This window comes from Coregonus clupeaformis, chromosome 15 (assembly GCF_020615455.1).
Source record: "Coregonus clupeaformis isolate EN_2021a chromosome 15, ASM2061545v1, whole genome shotgun sequence".
NCBI lineage: Eukaryota > Metazoa > Chordata > Actinopteri > Salmoniformes > Salmonidae > Coregonus > Coregonus clupeaformis.
Genome location: NC_059206.1, coordinates 21,584,805 through 21,605,413, shown reverse-complemented (window position 1 = coordinate 21,605,413; position 20,609 = coordinate 21,584,805). Strand labels below are relative to the sequence as shown.

The 20,609-nt window shown below is 42.4% G+C and overlaps 1 protein-coding gene across 6 annotated transcripts in view; it reads right to left on the bottom strand.

The window, feature by feature from the left end:
* LOC121582258 (serine/threonine-protein kinase BRSK2) overlaps positions 1-20,609 on the bottom strand; it is a 176,174-nt gene that overhangs the window by 44,975 nt on the left and 110,590 nt on the right. For all 6 annotated transcript variants that reach the window (XM_045225052.1, XM_045225049.1, XM_045225050.1 and 3 more), the window contains exons 3-8: positions 20,343-20,428; positions 17,586-17,726; positions 16,922-17,038; positions 10,256-10,289; positions 4,190-4,258; positions 2,511-2,657 (exon numbers count right to left, since the gene is read on the bottom strand). In XM_045225052.1, coding sequence (XP_045080987.1) covers positions 2,511-2,657; positions 4,190-4,258; positions 10,256-10,289; positions 16,922-17,038; positions 17,586-17,726; positions 20,343-20,428 — 594 coding nt within the window. The remainder of the gene's footprint in view (positions 1-2,510; positions 2,658-4,189; positions 4,259-10,255; positions 10,290-16,921; positions 17,039-17,585; positions 17,727-20,342; positions 20,429-20,609) is intronic.

Sequence of the window (20,609 nt, the reverse complement as noted above, 5' to 3'; positions counted from 1 at the left end):
GCCATAGTGGAGTTTGGAGTGTGACTGTTTGAGGTTGTGGACAGGTGTCTTTTCTACTGATAACAAGTTCAAACAGGTGCCATTAATACAGGTAACGAGTGGAGGACAGAGGAGCCTCTTAAAGAAGAAGTTACAGGTCTGTGAGAGCCAGAAATCTTGCTTGTTTGTAGGTGACCAAATACTTATTTTCCACCATAATTTGCAAATAAATTCATTAAAAATCCTACAATGTGATTTTCTGGAAAAAAAATTCTCAATTTGTCTGTCATAGTTGACGTGTACATTTGATGAAAATTACAGGCCTCTCTCATCTTTTTAAGTGGGAGAACTTGCACAATTGGTGGCTGACTAAATACATTTTTTCCCCACTGTATATACAAAGGTATCTGGACACCCCTTCAAATTAGTGGATTAGTCTATTTCAGCCACACCCATTGGTGACAGGTGTATAAAATCGAGCACACAGCCATGCAATCTCCATAGACAAACATTGGCAGTAGAATGACCTTACTGAAGCGCTCAGTGACTTTCAACGTGGCACCGTCATAGGAGGCCACCTTTCCAACAAGTCAGTTCGTCAAATTTCTGCCCTGCTAGAGCTGCCCCGGTCAACTGTAAGTGCTGTTATTGTAAAGTGGAAACTTCAAGGGGCAACAACGCCTCAGCCGCAAAGTGGTAGGCCACACAAGCTCACAGAACGGGACTGCCGAGTGCTGAAGCGTGTAGCGCGTAAAAATCGTCTGTCCTCGGTTGCAACACTAACTACCGAGTTCCAAACTGCCTCTGGAAGCAACGTCAGCACAAGAACTGTTCGTCGGGAGCTTCATGAAATGTGTTTCCATGGCCGAGCAGCCGTACACAAGCCTAAGATCACCATGCGCAATGCCGGCTGGAGTGGTGTAAAGCTCACCGCTATTGGACTCTGGAGCAGTGGAAAAGCGTTCTCTGGAGTGATGAATGACGCTTCACCATCTGGCAGTCCGACGGACGAATCTGGGTTTGGCGGATGCCAGGAGAACGTTACCTTCCCAAATGCATAGTGCCAACTGTAAAGTTTGGTGGAGAAGGAATAATGGTCTGGGGCTGTTTTTCATTTTTCGGGCTAGGCCCCTTAGTTCCAGTGAAGGGAAATCTTAACGCTACAGCATACAATTACATTCTAGATGATTCTGTGCTTCCAACTTTGTGGCAACAGTTTGGGGAAGGCCCTTTTCTGTTTCAGCATGGCAATGCCCCCGTGCACAAAGCGAGGTCGATACAGAAATGGTTTGTTGAAATCGGTGTGGAATAACTTGACTGGCCTGCACAGAGCCCTGACCTCAACCCCATCGAACACCTTTGGGATGAATTGGAACGCCGACAGCGAGCCAGGCCTAATTGCCCGACATCAGTGCCCAACCTCACTAATGCTCTTGTGGCTGAATGGAAGCAAGTCCCCGCAGCAATGTTCCAACATGTAGTGGAAAGCCTTCCCAGAAGAGTGGAGGCTGCTATAGCAGAAAAGGGGGGGACCAACTCCATATTAATGCTCATGATTTTGGAATGAGATGTTCGACGAGCAGGTGTCCACATACTTTTGGTCATGTAGTGTATATTCATTCTATTTCTATGGGGCTTCCAGTTACTTCAATACATAGAAATAAATAAAACACATTATAGCATTAATATTAATGTTATTTGTCGAGTAGATTAAACAGATAGAAAACCATTTTAGCCAGAGATACCTAAGATGTTGGGCAACTGGGAAATCACCCTCTCCTTGACAGAAAACTCTTAACGCTGATGTGAGCGAGAGTAATCTAATAAACTGTTGGAGGAAGTCACACTGTAGCTGTGGGAGGGTTTTGAAGTGCTGCCTGTCTGTGTCTCAGATGTCTGAACCGAACAGACAGAGTCAATGGGATTACCGTCTAGAGCCTAGACCCAGAGTGGAGGTTTCCCGGACCCAGATTAAGCCTACTCCTGGACAAAAGGACATGCTAACTGTAGAAACACCATTAAAAGTGCTTTTTAGTTCAGGAATACTCTTAATCTGAGCATGAGAAACTGCCCCTGAGTGTCTTTAGTCTAAATCAGGGAAATATGTCTCTCTTTCTCTACAGTGATAAGTGATTTCTGCTTTACTAGTACTGTGGGTGAGAGCTGGGGGAGATTCTCTGATTTATACTGTGGTAGTAAATATTTTGTGGTAATAAAGGGAGATGGAATTGTTTGGTACATTTCTATCTGCTAGGCCCTTTTGAAGTAGCCCCCTGTATTGATTAAGACTCAATTTACCTTTCACCTGAAAGTGAACAAATGTAGTATTAAGTGCATCTTCAAGCTGAAACAAGGGTGTTGTGAACATACATCTGATCCTAGGCCTGATCTTAGCCGTAGATTAGGTGGGCCATTCCCACCTCTTAGGGGTGTAAACTGATCCTAGAGCAGATATTAAGGGAATTGTCTACCTGAAATAAGGGGGTTACGAACATACATCTGATCCTAGAGCTGATCTTAGAGGAATGTACCGTGAGTCTCTTAGTGGCATCCACCTCGATCATGCCCCGAAGGAGGTTCTGACAGTCTGGGGGGATGAAGTGAGGCATATGGAACACTCCCAACTTCACCTTCTCCAGCAGGTTTCTCAGGTTGTCATCGTCAAATGGAAGGGCGCCCTGAGATTGATAAGATTTTATTTAGAATTCCAGCCAGCCAGCCAAGTGGATACACTGCATTCAAATCACCAAGGATAACACAAAAAAAGTTAACAATTTATTTCCACTGTGGTCCTCTGAACAACGCAGAGGAGCATTACTACCAGAATTATGCTCATGTTCCACTACAGATATTCGTAGGGCTGGTCTACAGGACCCACTTAAAGCCTCGTCCTGGACGAAAAAGAATGTTCAACAGAGATTCCCATTTCCCAATTGAAAGTGTTTTCTAGTCCAAGACTAGGCTTAATATGTGTCCGGAAAACTGGCCATATATAATATAACTCAGTAAGTCGGCATTGGAAATCTAGAGCCATGCCAAAGTAGAAAAGTTAAAGACTGCCAGGTGATACTTTACTGTATACATCTGACAAGGACAAACAATAAGGTTATTGTTGTTAACCAAGGGAATACAGTGAATAAGTATTACTCATGGCAGTCAATGTAGGTCTATCTGACAAAGACACAAATCTTGGTTTTTGATGTTAGCCAAAGCATAGCCCTAATCTAGTCAGCCTTCAAAATCTATAATATGAATGACTTTCCAGAGACACTAGGTAAGGCAATACATGAGCATTACCCATGACAATCAGTGAAGGTCTAGCTGACATTTGAAACAGGCAGAGTATTCATACTTTTAATGATGTGAGGTGTAGTTTACGATAGCATGACTGATAGGGTCTCTTCCCATCTCAACATGCCTTCATCAGGGAGACAGAATAGATGTCCATATTGACACAAAATGGAGAAACACACACACGCAGCCTATAATTTCCTTTGTTCTCGGCTTCCCCACTTTGTCACTGTCTAATCAGAGTGGTGTGTGAATGATGGTGACACAGACTCTGATTAATGAGCATATGTGTGTCAGTACAAAGCTGACAGTCAAGCCAGCCCAGGAAATTCCTGCTCCAATCAGAAACATGATGAATCAACCAATCATATGGGGATGACATTTTCAGTCCTGATCCAATAATCTAATGTCATCTTTCACTTATATTCTATACAGACAAGAACTGGAATCACAGGCCATTGGCAAGAAGTTTGTTTTACCACATTTATGAAGTTATGTCTCCAAACCTTGTCCTGTCCCTTACCTCAAATTCCTCCCCAGGGTATTTAAAATCATAATCAAGACACTGTAGACCAAAGCCAGCGAGTCACTAAGGTGCAGCTACCCATGAAGACTTATTGTGTCACATGCAGCTACGTCCCCTGTCATACCACAACACTAACTCAACATATGCCTGAGGGACTCACAGATGAACTTATCGCACTCCTTCCTGTTTATTCTCCCTATTCTCATTCCGGTTTAGAAGTTGCGTAAGCACACAGGACTAAAAAACTAGCTAGTATGTATTTGTTATTTTATTGTTGTTTGTTTACTGCTGCGGGTCAGAGGAAGAGAGGGAGGATGAGCGTTAAGGACCATTGCAAGATGCCGGCACGTGTCAGGGTCATCGTCAGGGCAATGACAGCTGTCAATCACTCACCACTAAAAGTGCAAAGAGGATGACCCCGCAGCTCCACACGTCTGCTTTCCTCCCGTCGTACTTCTCTCCCTGAGAGAGAGAGATAGAGAGAGAGAGAGAGAGAGAGAGAGAGAGAGAGAGAGAGAGAGAGGGTGAGGAAGGGTGAGGGAGAGTGAGACAGAAAGATAACGACAGACAAAAATAGAGAGAAAGAGAGTAATCGACTATGTATTTTGTATTTTGTTATGGAGGTGAGATACAGATTCCACATTATTTTTATGAACTGGAAACCTTTAAAGCACTCTCTTGGGTGAGTTGGTGCTTACAGTGCCTTCAGAAAGTATTAATACCTCTTGACTTATTCCACATTTTGTTACAGCCTTAATTCAAAATCTATTTTTTTCTCACACATACAGTAAGTATTCACACCCCTGAGTCAATACTTTGTAGAAGCACCCTTGGCAGTAATTTCAGCTGTGAGTCTTTCTGAGTACGTCTTTAAGAGCTTTGCACACCTGGATTGTACAATATTTGCACATTATTTTTTATTTTATCCTTCAAGCTCTGTCAAGTTAGTTGTTGGTCATTGCTAGATAGCCATTTTCAAGTCTTTTCATAGATTTTCAAGCAGATTTTAGTCAAAACTGTAACTTGGCCACATTCAATGTTGTCTTGGTAAGTAATTCCAGTATATATTTGGCCTTGTGTTTTAGGTTATTGTCCTGCAGAAAGGTGAATTTGTCTGCCAGTGTCTGTTGGAAAGCAGACTGAACCAGGTTTTCCTCTAGGATTTTGTCTGTGCTTAGCTCTATTCTGTTTCTTTGCATTCTAAAAAACTCCCTAGTCCTTGCCGATGACAAGCATACCCATAACATGATGCAGCCACCACCATGCTTGAAAATATGAAGGGTGGTACTAAGTGACGTGTTGGATTTGCCCCAAACCTAACCATTTGTATTCAGGACATAAAGCTAATTTATTTGCCACATTTTTTGCATTTCTACTCTTGCATTTGTATTTATTATGGATCCCCATTAGCTGCTGCCAAGGCAGCACCTACTCTTCCTGGGGTCAAGCAAAATTAAGGCAGTTATACATTTTTAAAACATTACAATACATTCATATCAGATTTCACAACATATTAAGTGTGTGCCCTCAGGCCTCTACTCTACTACCACATATCTATAACACTAAATCCATGTGTACATATGCGTATGTTATCGTGTGTTTGTATGCATGTGTCTATGTTTGTGTTGCTTCACAGTGCCCGCTGTTCCATACAGTGTATTTTTATCTGTTTTTTAAATCTAATTTTACTATTGGCATTAGTTACTTGATGTGGAATAGAGTTCCATGTAGTCAGGGCTCTATGTAGTATTGTGCACCTCCCATAGTCTGTTCTGGACTTGGGGACTGTGAAGAGACCTCTGGTGGCATGTCTTGTGGGGTATGCATGGGTGTCTGAGCTGTGTGCCAGTAGTTCAAACAGACAGCTAGGTGCATTCAACATGTCAATACCTCTCACAAATACAAGTAGTGATGAAGTCAATCTCTCCTCCACTTTGAGCCAGGAGAGATTTACAAACATATTATTAATGTTAGCTCTCTTTGTACATCCAAGGGCCAGCCGTGCTGTCCTGTTCTGAGAAGATCCCTCTTTGTGGCACCTGACCAAACGACTGAACAGTAGTCCAGGTGAGACATAACTAGGGCCTGTAGGACCTGCCTTGTTGATAGTGTTGTTAAGAATGCAGAGCAGCACTTTATAATCTCCCCATCCTAGCTACTGTTGTATCAATATGTTTTGACCAACTTGCTCAATTTCCACATTATTCTTTTCAAGATTTAGTTGAGGTTTAGGATTTAGTGAATGATTTGTCCCAAATACAGTGCTTTTAATTTTTGAAATATTTAGGACTAACTTATTCCTTGCCACCCAAACTGAAACTAACTGCAGCTCTTTGTTAAGTGTTGCTTTCATTTCAGTCACTGTGGTAGCTCACGTGTATAGTGTTGAGTCATCTGCATACATAGACACACTGGCTTTACTCAAAGCCAGTGGCATGTCGTTAGTTAAGATTGAAAAAAGTAAGGGGCCTAGACAGATGCCCTGGGGAATTCCTGATTCTACCTGGATTTTGTTGGAAAGGCTTCCATTAACGAACACCCTCTGTGTTCTGTTAGACAGGTACATCTTTATCCACAATATAGCAGGGGGTGTAAAGCCATAACACATACGTTTTTCCAGCAACAGACTATGATCGATAATGTCAAAAGCCACACTGAAGTCTAACAAAACAGTCCCCACAACCTTTATTTCATAATTTTCTCTCAGCCAATCATCAGTAATTTGTGTAAGTACTGTGCTTGTTGAATGTCCTTCCCTATAAGCGTGCTGAAAGTCAATTTGTTTACAGTAAAATAGCATTGTATTTGGTCAAACACATTTTTTCCCTCAAGTTTACTAAGGGTTGATTGGACAGCTATTTGACACAGTTATGGGGGCTTTACTATTCTTAGGTAGGGGAATAACTTTTGCTTCCCTCCAGGCCTGAGGGCACACACTTTTTAGTAGGCTTAAATTGAAGATATGGCAAATAGGAGTGGCAATATTTTCCACCATTATCCTCAGTAATTTTCCATCCAAGTTGTCAGGCTTGTCATTGTTGATAGACAACAATAATTGTTTCACCTCTTCCGCACTCACTTTACGGAATTCAAAATTACAATAATTGTCTTTCATAATTTGGTCAGATATACTTGGATGTGTAGTGTCAGCATTTTTTTCTGGCATGTCATGCCTAAGTTTGCTAATCTTGCCAATGAAAAAATCATTAAAGTAGTTGGCAATATCAGTGGGTTTTGTGATGAATGAGCCATCTGATTCAATGAATGATGGAGTGGAGTTTGCCTTTTTGCCCAACATTTCATTTAAGGTGCTCCAAAGCTTTTTACTATCATTCTTTATGTCATTTATCTTCGTCTCATAGTGTAGTTTCTTCTTTTTATTCAGTTTAGTCACATGATTTCTCAATTTGCAATACATTTGCCAATCGGTTGTACAGCCAGACCTATTTGCCGTCTCTTTTGCCTCATCCCTCTCAACCACACAATTTTTAAATTCCTCATCAATCCACAGGGATTTAACCGTTTTTATAACAGTTTTTACAGTCAATGGGTGCATGCTTATTAGTAACTGGGATAAGCAATTTCATAAATGTGTCAAGTGCAGCGTCTGGTTGCTTGTGCCTTATTGTAAACAGAATGCATGTTTTGGAATTTTTGTATTCTGTACAGACTTCCTTCTTTTCACTCTGGCAAATAGGTCAGTATTGAGGAGTAACTACAATGTTGTTGATCTATCCTCAGTTTTCTCCTATCACAGCCATTAAACTCTGTAATTGTTTTAAAGTCACCATTGGCTTCATGGTGAAATCCCTGAGCGGTTTCCTTCCTCTCCGGCAACTGAGTTAGGAAGGTCGCCTGTTTCTTTGTAGTGACTGGGTGTATTGATACACCATCCAAAGTGTAATTAATAACTTTTTTGTGATGCATTGGAAAACCTCACTGGTCTTTGTGGTTGAATCTGTGTTAGAAATTCCCTGCTTGACTGTGGGACCTTACAGATAATTATATGTGTGCGGTACAGAGATGAGGTAGTCTTTCAAAAATCATGTTAAATACTATTATTTTTCATGGAACTTATTATGTGACTTGTTAAGCTATTTTTTAAAACTCCTGAACATAATGAGGTATTGTGTGTAGGCCAGTGACACAAAATCAAAATGTAATACATTTTTAATTCAGGCTGTAACACAACAAAATGTGGAAAAGGTAAAGGGGTGTGAATACTTTCTGAAGGCACTGTAAGTAACCGACTCTATGACAGCTGGCATACAGCACAGTTTTTGTTTCAAGTTTAATTAGCATACACCGTCCAACGAAATGCTTACTTGCAGGATCCTTCTTGACAATGCAAGCACATATCCACCTGGCATACACCTGATTCACAGCTGCACTGCTTACAGTGAGGGAAAAAAGTATTTGATCCCTTGCTGATTTTGTATGTTTGCCCACTGACAAAGACATGATCAGTCTATAATTTTAATGGTAGGTTTATTTGAACACTGAGAGACAGAATAACAACAACAGAATCCAGAAAAACGCATGTCAAAAACATTACTTAGTAAAACCCTTGTTGGCAATCACAGAGGTCAGACGTTTCTTGTAGTTGGCCATCAGGTTTGCACACATCTCAGGAGGGATTTTGTCCCACTCCTCTTTGAGATCTTCTCCAAGTCATTAAGGTTTCGAGGCTGACGTTTGGCAACTCGAACCTTCAGCTCCCTCCACAGATTTTCTATGAGATTAAGGTCTGGAGACTGGCTAGTCTTAATATGCTTCTACTTGAGCCACTCCTTTGTTGCCTTGGCCGTGTGTTTTGAGTCATTGTCATGCTGGAATACCCATCCATGACCCATTTTCAATGCCCTGGCTGAGGGAAGGAGCTTCTCACTCAAGATTTGACGGTACATGGCCCCGTCCATCGTCCCTTTGATGCAGTGAAGTTGTCCTGTCCCCTTAGCAGAAAAACACCCCCAAAGCATAATGTTTCCACCTCCATGTTTGACAGTGGGGATGGTGTTCTTGGGGTCATAGGCAGCATTCCTCCTCCTCCAAACACGGCGAGTTGAGTTGATGCCAAAGAGCTCGATTTTGGTCTCATCTGACCACAACACTTTCACCCAGTTCTCCTCTGAATCATTCAAATGTTCATTGGCAAACTTCAGACGGCCATGTATATGTGCTTTCTTGAGCAGGGGGACCTTGCGGGCGCTGCAGGATTTCAGTCCTTCACGGCGTAGTGTGTTACCAATTGTTTTCTTGGTGACTATGGTCCCAGCTGCCTTGAGATCATTGACAAGATCCTCCCGTGTAGTTCTGGGCTGATTCCTCACCGTTCTCATGATCATTGCAACTCCACGAGGTGAGATCTTGCATGGAGCCCCAGGCCGAGGGAGATTGACAGGTCTTTTGTGTTTCTTTCATTTGCGAATAATCGCACCAACTGTTGTCACCTTCTCACCAAGCTGCTTGGCGATGGTCTTGTAGCCCATTCCAGCCTTGTGTAGGTCTACAATCTTGTCCCTGACATCCTTGGAGAGCTCTTTGGTCTTGGCCATGGTGGAGAGTTTGGAATCTGATTGATTGATTGCTTCTGTGGACAGGTGTCTTTTATACAGGTAACAAGCTAAGATTAGGAGCACTCCCTTTAAGAGTGTGCTCCTAATCTCAGCTCGTTATCTGTATAAAATACACCTGGGAGCCAGAAATCTTTCTGATTGAGGGGGGTCAAATACTTATTTCCCTCATTAAAATGCATAATGACATGCGTTTATCTGGATTTTTTTGTTGTTATTCTGTCTCTCACTGTTTGTCAGTGGGCAAACGTACAAAATCAGCAGGGGATCAAATACTTTTTTCCCTCACTGTATATCAAACAACTTGTGATGACATAACACGTGGCTGTGTGGCATTGCCACTGCCTGAGGGGTGAAGAGCTGAGAGACGGTTTCATGGTATACAGAGCTGAGAGTTGAGCTCTCTAAAGTGAATGGTTGGAGGGCATGTGGGCTTGTGCTGCAATGCCATTATGGGAGAGAGAGAGAGAGAGAGAGAGAGAGAGAGAGAGAGAGAGAGAGAGAGAGAGAGAGAGAGAGAGAGAGAGAGAGAGAGAGAGAGAGAGAGAGAGAGAGAGAGAGAGAGAGAAGAGAGAGAGGGAGAGAGAGACAGAGAGAGACAGAGACAGAGAGAAACGGAGAAAGAGAGAGAGGGAGAGAGAGAGAGAGAGACAGAGAGAGAGAGAGACAGAGAGAGAGAGAGAGAGAGGGAGAGGGAGAGACAGAGAGAGAGACAGAGAGAGAGAGAGAGAGAGAGAGAGAGAGACAGAGAGAGAGAGAGAGCAGAGAGAGAGAGAGAGAGAGAGAGAGAGAGAGAGAGAGAGAGAGAGAGAGAGAGAGAGAGAGAGAGAGAGAGAGAGAGAGAGAGAGAGAGAGAGAAAGAGAGGTGGAGAGAGAGTGCACTTACCCTTATGACCTCTGGGCAGGCATAGTGAGGAGATCTGTAAAGAGAGATGCGCACAACAGCTTTATACAAGGCAATGCACACACGCTGTGTTTTATACACAAACACACACCTAATAAAACACAGTTACCAGAACACACATTGCGTAAACTCACAAACACATACCCATATACACACACTGTTCCGAAAGTAAGGAGAGTTAGCTTGAGGAATGTGTGACTGCTGCATATGTCGCCAATACAATGGCTTGCGAAAGTATTCACCCCCCTTGGCATTTTTCCTATTTTGTTGCCTTACAACCTGGAAAGATTTTTGGGGGGGTTGTATCATTTGATTCACACAACATGCCTACAATACAATTATTTTTTATTGTGAAACAAACAAGAAATAAGACAAAAAAACTGAAAACTTGAGCGTGCATAACTATTCACCTCCCCAAAGTCAATACTTTGTAGAGCCACCTTATGCAGCAATTACAGCTGCAAGTGTCTTGGGGTATGTCTCTATAAGCTTGGCATATCTAGCCACTGGGATTTTTTCCCATTCTTCAAGGCAAAACTGCTCCAGCTCCTTCAAAAAATATGTATTCACTAACTGTAAGTCGCTCTGGATAAGAGCGTCTGCTAAATGACTAAAATGTAAATGTAAGTTGGATGGGTTCCACTGGTGTACAGCAATCTTTAAGTCATACCACAGATTCTCAATTGGATTGAGGTCTGGGCTTTGACTAGGCCATTCCAAGACATTTCAATGTTTCCCCATAAACCACTCAAGTGTTGCTTTAGCAGTATGTTTGGTCATTGTCCTGCTGGAAGGTGAACCTCCGTCCCAATCTCAAATCTCTGGAAGACTGAAACAGGTTTCCCTCAAGAATTTCCCTGTATTTAGCGCCATCCATCATTCCTTCAATTCTGCCAGTCCCTGCCAGTGAAAAACATCCCCACAGCATGATGCTGCCACCACCATGCTTCACTGTGGGGATGGTGTTCTTGGGGTGATGAGAGGTGTTGGGTTTGCGCCTGACATAGCGTTTTCCTTGATGGCCAAAAAGCTCAAATTTAGTCTCATCTGACCAGAGTACCTTCTTCCATATGTTTGGGGAGTCTCCCACATACCTTTTGTCGAACACCAAACGTGTTTGCTTATTTTTTTCTTTCAGCAATGGCTTTTTTTCTGGCCACTCTTCCGTAAAGCCCAGCTCTGTGGCGTGTACGACTTAAAGTGGTCCTATGGACAGATACTCCAATCTCCGCTGTGGAGCTTTGCAGCTCCTTCAGGGTTATCTTTGGTCTCTTTGTTGCCTCTCTGATTAATGCCCTCCTTGCCTGGTCCGTGAATTTTGGTGGGCGGCCCTCTCTTGGCAGGTTTGTTGTGGTGCCATATTCTTTCCATTTTGTAATAACGGATTTAATGGTGCTCTGTGGGATGTTCAAAGTTTCTGGTATTTTTTTATAACCCAACCCTGATCTGTACTTCTCCACAACTTTGTCCCTGACCTGTTTGGAGAGCTTCTTGGTCTTCATGGTGCCGCTTGCTTGGTGGTGCCCCTTGGTTAGTGGTGTTGCAGACTCTGGGGCCTTTCAGAACAGGTGTATATATACTGAGATCATGTGACAGATCATGTGACACTTAGATTGCGCACACAGGTGGACTTTATTTAACTAATTATGTGACTTCTGAATGTAATTGGTTGCACCAGATCTTATTTAGGGGCTTCATAGCAAAGGGGGTGAATACATATGCACGCACCACTTTTCCGTTCTTTATTTTTTAGAATTTTTTGAAACAAGTTATTTTTTTCATTAGACTTCACCAATTTGGAATATTTTGTGTATGTCCATTACATGAAATCCAAATAAAAATTAATTTAAATTACAGGTTGTAATGCAACAAAATAGGAAATATACATGTATCAGCTCTATTAGCACACACTTAAACAGATACAAAAACATCTCATGGAACAGCGGGGACTGTGAAGAGACACACACACAGGTACAGACACACACATAAGCACACAGGCGCTAGCACACGTACTCTACTCACACGTACATTGTCGTATTGTTGTATAATACATTTTGTGTTGTAGATATGTAGTGGTGTGATAATGTTATATGATGTACTGTTTTATCTTTTGCTTCATGTAATGTAAGTGACTTAATGTGTTTGGACCACAGGAAGAGTATCTGCTGCCCTAATAAATACAAATACAAATGCACTGTGATAAATTCAGAAACACAGTCAAGAAAATGGCACTCAGTATTTACTCAGCTACTGCACTAAATAGATTTTTGGATTTTCCCAAATGCGTCTCAGCCACTGTCTTGATTTACAAATGCCTACGATTTTATGTGCACACACTGTGCTGAGCACACATTGTGTAGAGGATGAACCAACACTCTACTGAACACAGAAACACAGTGAGTACAGAATTCTATACAGGACCTATGCACCTTGTTATAATGTAATTGTCATGCGACTACATAACTGTGGTTTGAACATACCCTGTGATTTGAACATACTTTACTATATATGTGCATTTCATTCTTAGTTAGTAGGAAGATCATTCATGAATAGGAAGATTACCTCATCCTTTAGAAGAGGTACGACAGCGGTGTGATTATTATCAACACATGTACTACTAACCCGCCTGTGTGTTTAACACTGGATTTACATGACTACCTCCGTAGACGGAGAAGTCCCGCTCCCTCCTTGTCTATTAGGTGTGAAAGCAGTGTGTGTAGTAAGTATCTGGTCTGTTTGTGTTGTGTGTACTGTGTTATTCATTAATAAAGATACAGTTCCTTTGACACACTGACAGAATGTTGCCGTGCATCTGTCTTCTTCTCAACGCAACACACACGCAAGGACACACACACACACACGTACATTCTGTAAACACAAGCTTCCTGATTGACAGAGTGAAATTGAATTATGGCAATGTATGCAAAACCAGTCAATTTGCCCTAGTCAAACAGAGCAATGTCAGAGCATGCAAACCTTAAAATAATTATAAACGCACACTTTTTTTATCACATTGTTTAGAGCAACTTGTCCTTAGCTGTCTCTAAACGATATTTAATGTTGAATGTTTTTTACATTAGGTACGTCAAATGAAAGATTCCTCAATTTGTCCTTCAAGGAAAGTACAGTAATTTTATCTGATAAAGATTATATTTCATAATATGTTTATGAACGTCGGTCAGAGGGCAAGGGAGAGAAGAATCTATTACTCTGTGAGAGTGATATTATACCTCTATGAAGCAAGGATAAAAGTTTAGATTTTTCCATTGTCATCATGTCACCTTTTAGGTATGCAATCTTTATTTATATATTCAACAAATGATATACTGTACCGGTAACTGCCAAAATAATAGTAACACTTGAGCAAATGAGGGATACAAAGTATATAATAATTAACTAATAATAATTTGGTGGGTGCTTATATTTGTCCTATTTTACACATGTACAAGTGTGTATTATACATATAAATTAGTTTTTTTGCATATCCCAACTCCCCCTGAGACACCCTCAGAGTGTAGTCTCGAAGATCCAACCCTAGGCAACACGGTGACTAGGGTCTGGTTTCAATGATGGACTATTTTGGCATAGAGGAACTACGTCACTGCCTACGTCGATTTCATTCAAGCGGATAAAGTAGTGGCATATGGCAGTGACGTAGTACCTTTATGCCAAAAGAGTCCATAATTGAAACTCAACCCTACTCACTGTGTTGCTTAGGGTCTGGTTTTTGAAACTTTTCGGAGAGTGGGGTCATGGCCAGGGTCAGCTATTATCAGCAGCGACCCTGGAGCAATTAAGGCTAAGTGCCTTGCTCAAGGGCACATCAACAGCCTTTTACCTTGTCCACTCGGGAATCAAACTAGCGACAGTTCAGTTACTGGCTCTAACCGCTAGGCTACCTGCCACCCACAAATGAGTGCCGGGAGCAAGGAATGAACCCACGGTCTATGGAGCAGGAGCTCGCTGCTTAGACCACCGCGCCATCCGTCCATTGAAAGCAGGTGCTTTATTGAAAGTAGGGCACGAGTGGTCACTGAATGGTTTGATGAGCATGAAAACGATGTAAACCATATGCCATATGGACGTCTCAGTCACCAGATCTCAACCCAATTAAACGCTTATGGGAGATTCTGGAGCGGCGCCTGATAGAGCGTTTTCCAAAACCATCTACAAAATATCAAATGATGGAATTTGTCGTGGAAGAATGACATCACATCCCTCCAATAGAGTTCCTAGACACTTGAAGAATCTATGCCAAGGTGCATTGAAGTTCTGGCTGGTGGTGGCCCAATGCCCTATTAAGACACTATTGTTGGCGTTTGCTGTATTTTGGCAGTTACCTGTATATTACAGTGATTCGAGAGTAAAGTTCCAATACTACCCTTGCATGTGGACCCATGTGACCCTGAAAAGAAAACCTGCATGAGTCACTATGACAACAGGGCACAGGAAACAAAAAAGGCACAATTATACAACCACAAAGGACACATTGGAACACAAAATCACACAGTGTCCAACGTGCTTGTCAGACGCATGACTTTGCCCGAGAAAACAAAGCAGACATGTTTTTTTTACTGTTTTTTGGCTGTTTATTTGTGTTGAGTCGTGGCCTAGTTGTGTTTGTGTGTATGAAATGGGGACAAAGAGCAAAGCCCTCGACAGAGTTCACCTGGGTTAGCACGTTAGCCTGTCATGCCAACTTCCTGCTCATATCTCCTCTGTCACATTGTGCTAGGCCACACTGTCTTTCTTCCAGATGATGATGGACAGAGATTTAGCATTGCTACATCGCTAATCTGTAAAGATGCAGGGTAGGCTATACTGGCCCTGGTTATCTGGGCTGAAGATCTTACTGACCACGCACACACACACAAGTGGACACACACATACGCAGGTGCAAACACACACAAGCATGCTCTTATACACACACATGGCTTTAGGACTGTGTAGGGATTGGACACACGCACACACACACTAGGGGTGCGCGGGTCAGCTGTTTGTTCACCCACACCCGCCCACAATTGCTAATAACCCATCCACAACCACCCGTCTATATGTAATAAAGTGACAATCTGAAACCCGCACCCGACCCTAACCCGCTAATATAGAAAATGCGCTGTAGGGTACAGTCTGTGAAAATGACCCAACATGTTTCTGATAACATTTCAGTTCGGCATGGATGCATATTTTATGTGGATGAAATACTATCAGCTTTCATAATGCAAATAAAAATAATTTTTTTTTTAGTCATTTAGCAGATGCTCTTATCCAGAGTGACTTACAGTTAGTGCATACATCATTTTTTTTCATACCCCCTGTGGGATTCGAACCCACAACCCTAGCGTTGCAAACGCCATGCTCTATCAACTGAGCTACATCCCTGCCGGCCATTCCCTCCCCTACCCTGGACGAATTGCGCGCCACCCCATGGGTCTCCCGGTCACGGCCGGCTACGACAGAGCCTGGATTCGAACCAGGATCTCTAGTGGCACAGCTAGCACTGCGATGCAGTGCCTTAGACCACTGCGCCACCTCTACAGACAGTAGGCTATCTACAGCGCATTCGGAAAGTAGGGTATGACGCTACAAGCTTGGCACACCTGTATTTGGGGAGTTTCTCCCATTCTTCTCTGCAGATCCTCTCAAGCTCTGTCAGGTTGGATGTGGAGCATTGCTGCACAGCTATTTTCAGGTCTCTCCAGAGATGTTCGATCGGGTTCAAGTCCGGGCTCTGGCTGGGCCACTCAAGGACATTATTTGTGGAGTGTTGCAGAGATGGTTGTCCTTCTAGAAGGTTCTCCCATCTCCACAGAGTGACCATCGGGTTCTTGGTCACCTCCCTGACCAAGGCCCTTCTCCCCCGATTGCTCAGTTTGGCCGGGCGGCCAGCTCTAGGAAGAGTCTTGGTGGTTCCAAACTTCTTCCATTTAAGAATGATGAAGGCCACTGTGTTCTTGGGGACCTTCAATGCTGCAGAAATGTTTTGGTACCCTTCCCCAGATCTGTGCCTCGACACAATCCTGTCTCGGAGCTCTATGGACAATTCCTTTGACCTCATGGCTTGGTTTTTGCTCTGACATGCACTGTGGGACCTTATATAGACAGGTGTGTGCCTTTCCAAATCAATTCAATTTACCACAGGTGGACTCCAATCAAGTTGTAGAAACATCTCAAGGATGATCAATGGAAACAGGATGCACCTGAGCTCAATTTCGATTCTCATTGCAAAGAGTCTGAATACTTATGTAAATAAGGTATTTCTTTAAACATTTCTACAAACCAGTTTTCGCTTTGTCATTATGGGGTATTGTGTGTAGATTGCTAAGGATTATTATTTTTTAAATCCATTTTAGAATAAGGCTGTAACGTAACAAAATGTGGAAAAAGTCAAGGGGTCTGAATACTTCCGAAGGCACTGTAACTGCGCATTCGCATCCTCTCAAGCCGCTGAAAAAAAGAAGAAATATTTCTCCACTCCTGTTCACGAGTCAAAATGTTGCCCTTCATTCACACAATATTTAATGACCCGCGGGTTATGAGTCAACCCGCGCATCACTAGCACATATGCACGCACGCGCGCACACACACACACACACCATACAAATGTACCACACACATACACCACACACACACACACATTTGACTCACCCGCAGCTGGTCTCCAGCAGACTATCCCCGACCTGCAGAGACGCCATGCCAAAGTCTGCTATCCTAATGTTGTTCTTTTCATCTAACAACAGGTTTTCTGGCTTCAGATCTCTGTGACTATGGAGAGGAGAAGGGAGAGAGGGAGGGAGGGAGGGAGGGAGGGACGGAGGGACGGAGGGAGGGAGGAGGGGGAGATGGAGAGGGAGAGAAGGAAAAGGTGACGAAGAGGGAAAGAGAGAGAAAAATATAATTTACCCAAGTACCAAGCAAAGGTCAAAACAAGAAAACCTGACAATCCTACATGACTGGAATTATGCATTTCCAAGGAATGTTGTCCAGGAAATTTCCAGAAAAATATACACAATGTACTATCCTTTCCTTTGATCAGACGCTAATGTTTCCACTTTCCAAGAGCCCAGTGTCAGGAGCAGGCCTCTAACATGTCCTCTCTCTCTCTCGCTCTGATAGGGTCAGTGTTCCTCTCACAGATAAAAGTGAAATGACAGACCAGACACTATCTCAGAAAGTAGGACTGAGCTTTTACTTCTGCTTGATCCTTAGGGTCTAGGCATGGATACTGTATAAGCACTTTGTGACAACTGCTGATGTAAAAATGACTTTTATCAATATATTTGATTGATTGATTGACTGATTGATGACTCACCATATGGAGTGACTGTGGCAGAAGTCCAGAGCTGAGATTATCTGTCTGAAGAACTTCCTGGCCTCCTTGGGCGTTAACCGTCCCTTCTTGACCAGGTAGTCAAACAGCTCTCCCCCTGACACGTGCTCTAGCACCAGATACCTGGGGAGGGAGGGAACCACACACGTTAGATACACAGTCTAGAGCTTTATATATCAAATTATATATACTACTGGTCAAACGTTTTACAACACCTACTCATTCCAGGATTTTTCTTTATTTTTACTATTTTCTACATTGTAGAATAATAGTGAAGACATCAAAACTATGAAATAACACATATGGAATCATGTAGTAACCAAAAAAGTGTTAAACAAATCATAATAGCCACCCTTTGCCTTGATGACAGCGTTGCACACTCTTGGCATTCTCTCAACCAGCTTCATGAGGTAGTTACCTGGAATGCATTTCAATTAACAGGTGTGCCTTCTTAAAAGTTAATTTGTGGAATTTCTTTCCTTCTTAATGCGTTTGAGCCAATCAGTTGTGTTGTGACAAGGTAGGAGGGTATACAGAAGATAGCCCTATTTGGTAAAAGTCCATTTTATGACAATAACAGCTCACATAAGCAAAGAGAAACAACAGTCCATCATTACTTTAAGACATGAATGTCAGTCAATACGGAACATTTCAAGAACTTTGAAAGTTTCTTCAAGTGCAGTCGCAAAAACCATCAAGCGCTATGATGAAACTGGCTCTCATGAGGACAGCCACAGGAATGGAAGACACAGAGTTACCTCTGCTGCAGAGGATAAGTTCATTAGAGTTACCAGCCTCAGCGATTGCAGCACAAATAAATGCTTCACAGAGTTCAAGTAACAGACACGTCAACATCAACTGTTCAGAGGGGACTGTGTGAATCAGGCCTTCATGGTCGAATTGCTGCAAAGAAACCACTACTAAAGGACACCAATAAGAAGAAGAGACTTGCTTGGGCCAAGAAACACGAGCAATGAACATCAGACCAGTGGAAATCTGTCCTTTGGTCTGGAGTCCAAATTGGAGATTTTTGGTTCTAACCGCCGTGTCTTTGTGAGACGCGGTGTGGGTGAACGGATGATCTCCGCATGTATATTATCCACCGTAAAGCATGGAGGAGGAGGTGTTATGGTGCGGGGTTGCTTTGCTGGTGACACTGTCTGTAGTTTATTTAGAATTCACACTTAACCAGCATGGCTACCACAACATTCTGCAGCAAAACGCCATCCCATCTGGTTTGTGCTAAGTGGGACTATCATTTGTTTTTCAACAGGATAATGACCCAACACACCTCCAGGCTGTGTAAGGGCTATTTGACCAAGAAGGAGAGTGATGGAGTGCTGCATCAGATGACCTGGCCTCTACAATCCCCTGACCTCACCCAAATTGAGATGGTTTGGGATGAGTCGGACCGCAGAGTGAAGGAAAAGCAACAAGTGCTCAGCATATGTGGGAACTCCTTCAAGACTGTTGGAAAAGTATTCCAGGTGAAGCTGGTTGAGAGAATGCCAAGAGTGTGCAAAGCTGTCATCAAGGCAAAGGGTGGCTATTGGAAGAATCTCAAATATTAAATATATTTTATTTGTTTACCACTTTTTTGGTTACTACATGATTCCATATGTGTTATTTCATAGTTTTGATGTCTTCACTATTATTCTACAATGTAGAAAATAGTAAAAATAAAGAAAACCCTTGAATGAGTAGGTGTTCTAAAACTTTTGACCAGTAGTGTACATTATATCATAACTCTATAGATATGTATCTCTGGTTAGGTACTACAGAGATAGTCTACAAGATCCAGGACTGCTTGTAGTGAAAGGCAAAAACCAGCTAGCCTCAAGCTTGCACACGCTCACCACACAATTACATTACATTGACATTTTTGTCATTTAATGAGGCACCCAATCATTAATTAATGTTGATCCAGAAACCACTGCTTTTAGTGCACCCTCAAGTGTTAATATGTAATTCAAACATTTGGAGTAATGGTCTTCTATCCATAGAAGTCTACTCTATAGTTGTATCTACAGCGGTTGCTACTGTGAGAGTATATGTGGTAACTCTTGTGATATTATCTGCGGTAGCTACTGTGCTGTATCTGTGAGAAAGCACTGAAGACACACTGTGGTATCCCTACTGTAGCAGGATACTCCACATTCCCACAACCACCCTCTCTCCCACCCATACCACTTCCTGATTTATTAGCAGATTAAGGGATCTGCTCAAGTGTTCACCTGTCAACGCTAGTTAAATTAGGAACACATTCACACATGATTTGTGAGTGGGAAAACGTATCCGAGGCAAACACTTTGAGTCCGTGTCGGCGATTCGTCTGTGTCATCGGAATATTAGGAAAATAAATTCCCACGCCAGTCGTCGCTGGCACCTTTAACAATTATTGAATAGTGCATTAAGCAGAGCCATTGGAGCAGGGCCACATGAGAGATTAATACATAGGATAACATATGGATCTACATTAAACCTACAGGATTCCGAATAAACTGAGGGACCCAATGAAACATTACATGCCAGTGTGAAAATAGCCTTGGAAAATACGTTTCTCAAGTGATTTTCAACTTGTATTTCTTGTTTGCTCAAGTGATTTTCAACTTGCCTTGCTTGTTTGCTAACATGTTGCTATGCACTGGTGCTTCTCCAAATATGCAATTTAACAGTTTAAGGGAAGCACATTTGTTACAGCGCTTCAGTGAACCAAATAGTTTTGGACAGGATACTCACAAATATTTCTTGTTTTCGTAGACGTCGTGCAACTTTAAAACGTGAGGGTGCTCTATGAGCTTCAGAATGGCTATCTCTCGCTCCACCTGCAGAAAGAGAAAAAAAGAGAGAAAAAAGAGGTTAAATAAAAAATATTAGTGTGTGATTCAAAGTACTTAAGGATTACTTTAATAAATAAATTAATAACTGCATTCCTCCTAGATGGCGCTATGGACGTACTGTAAGTACTGACCATCCATGAGGTCTTTAACATAGAGCCCTCATTGG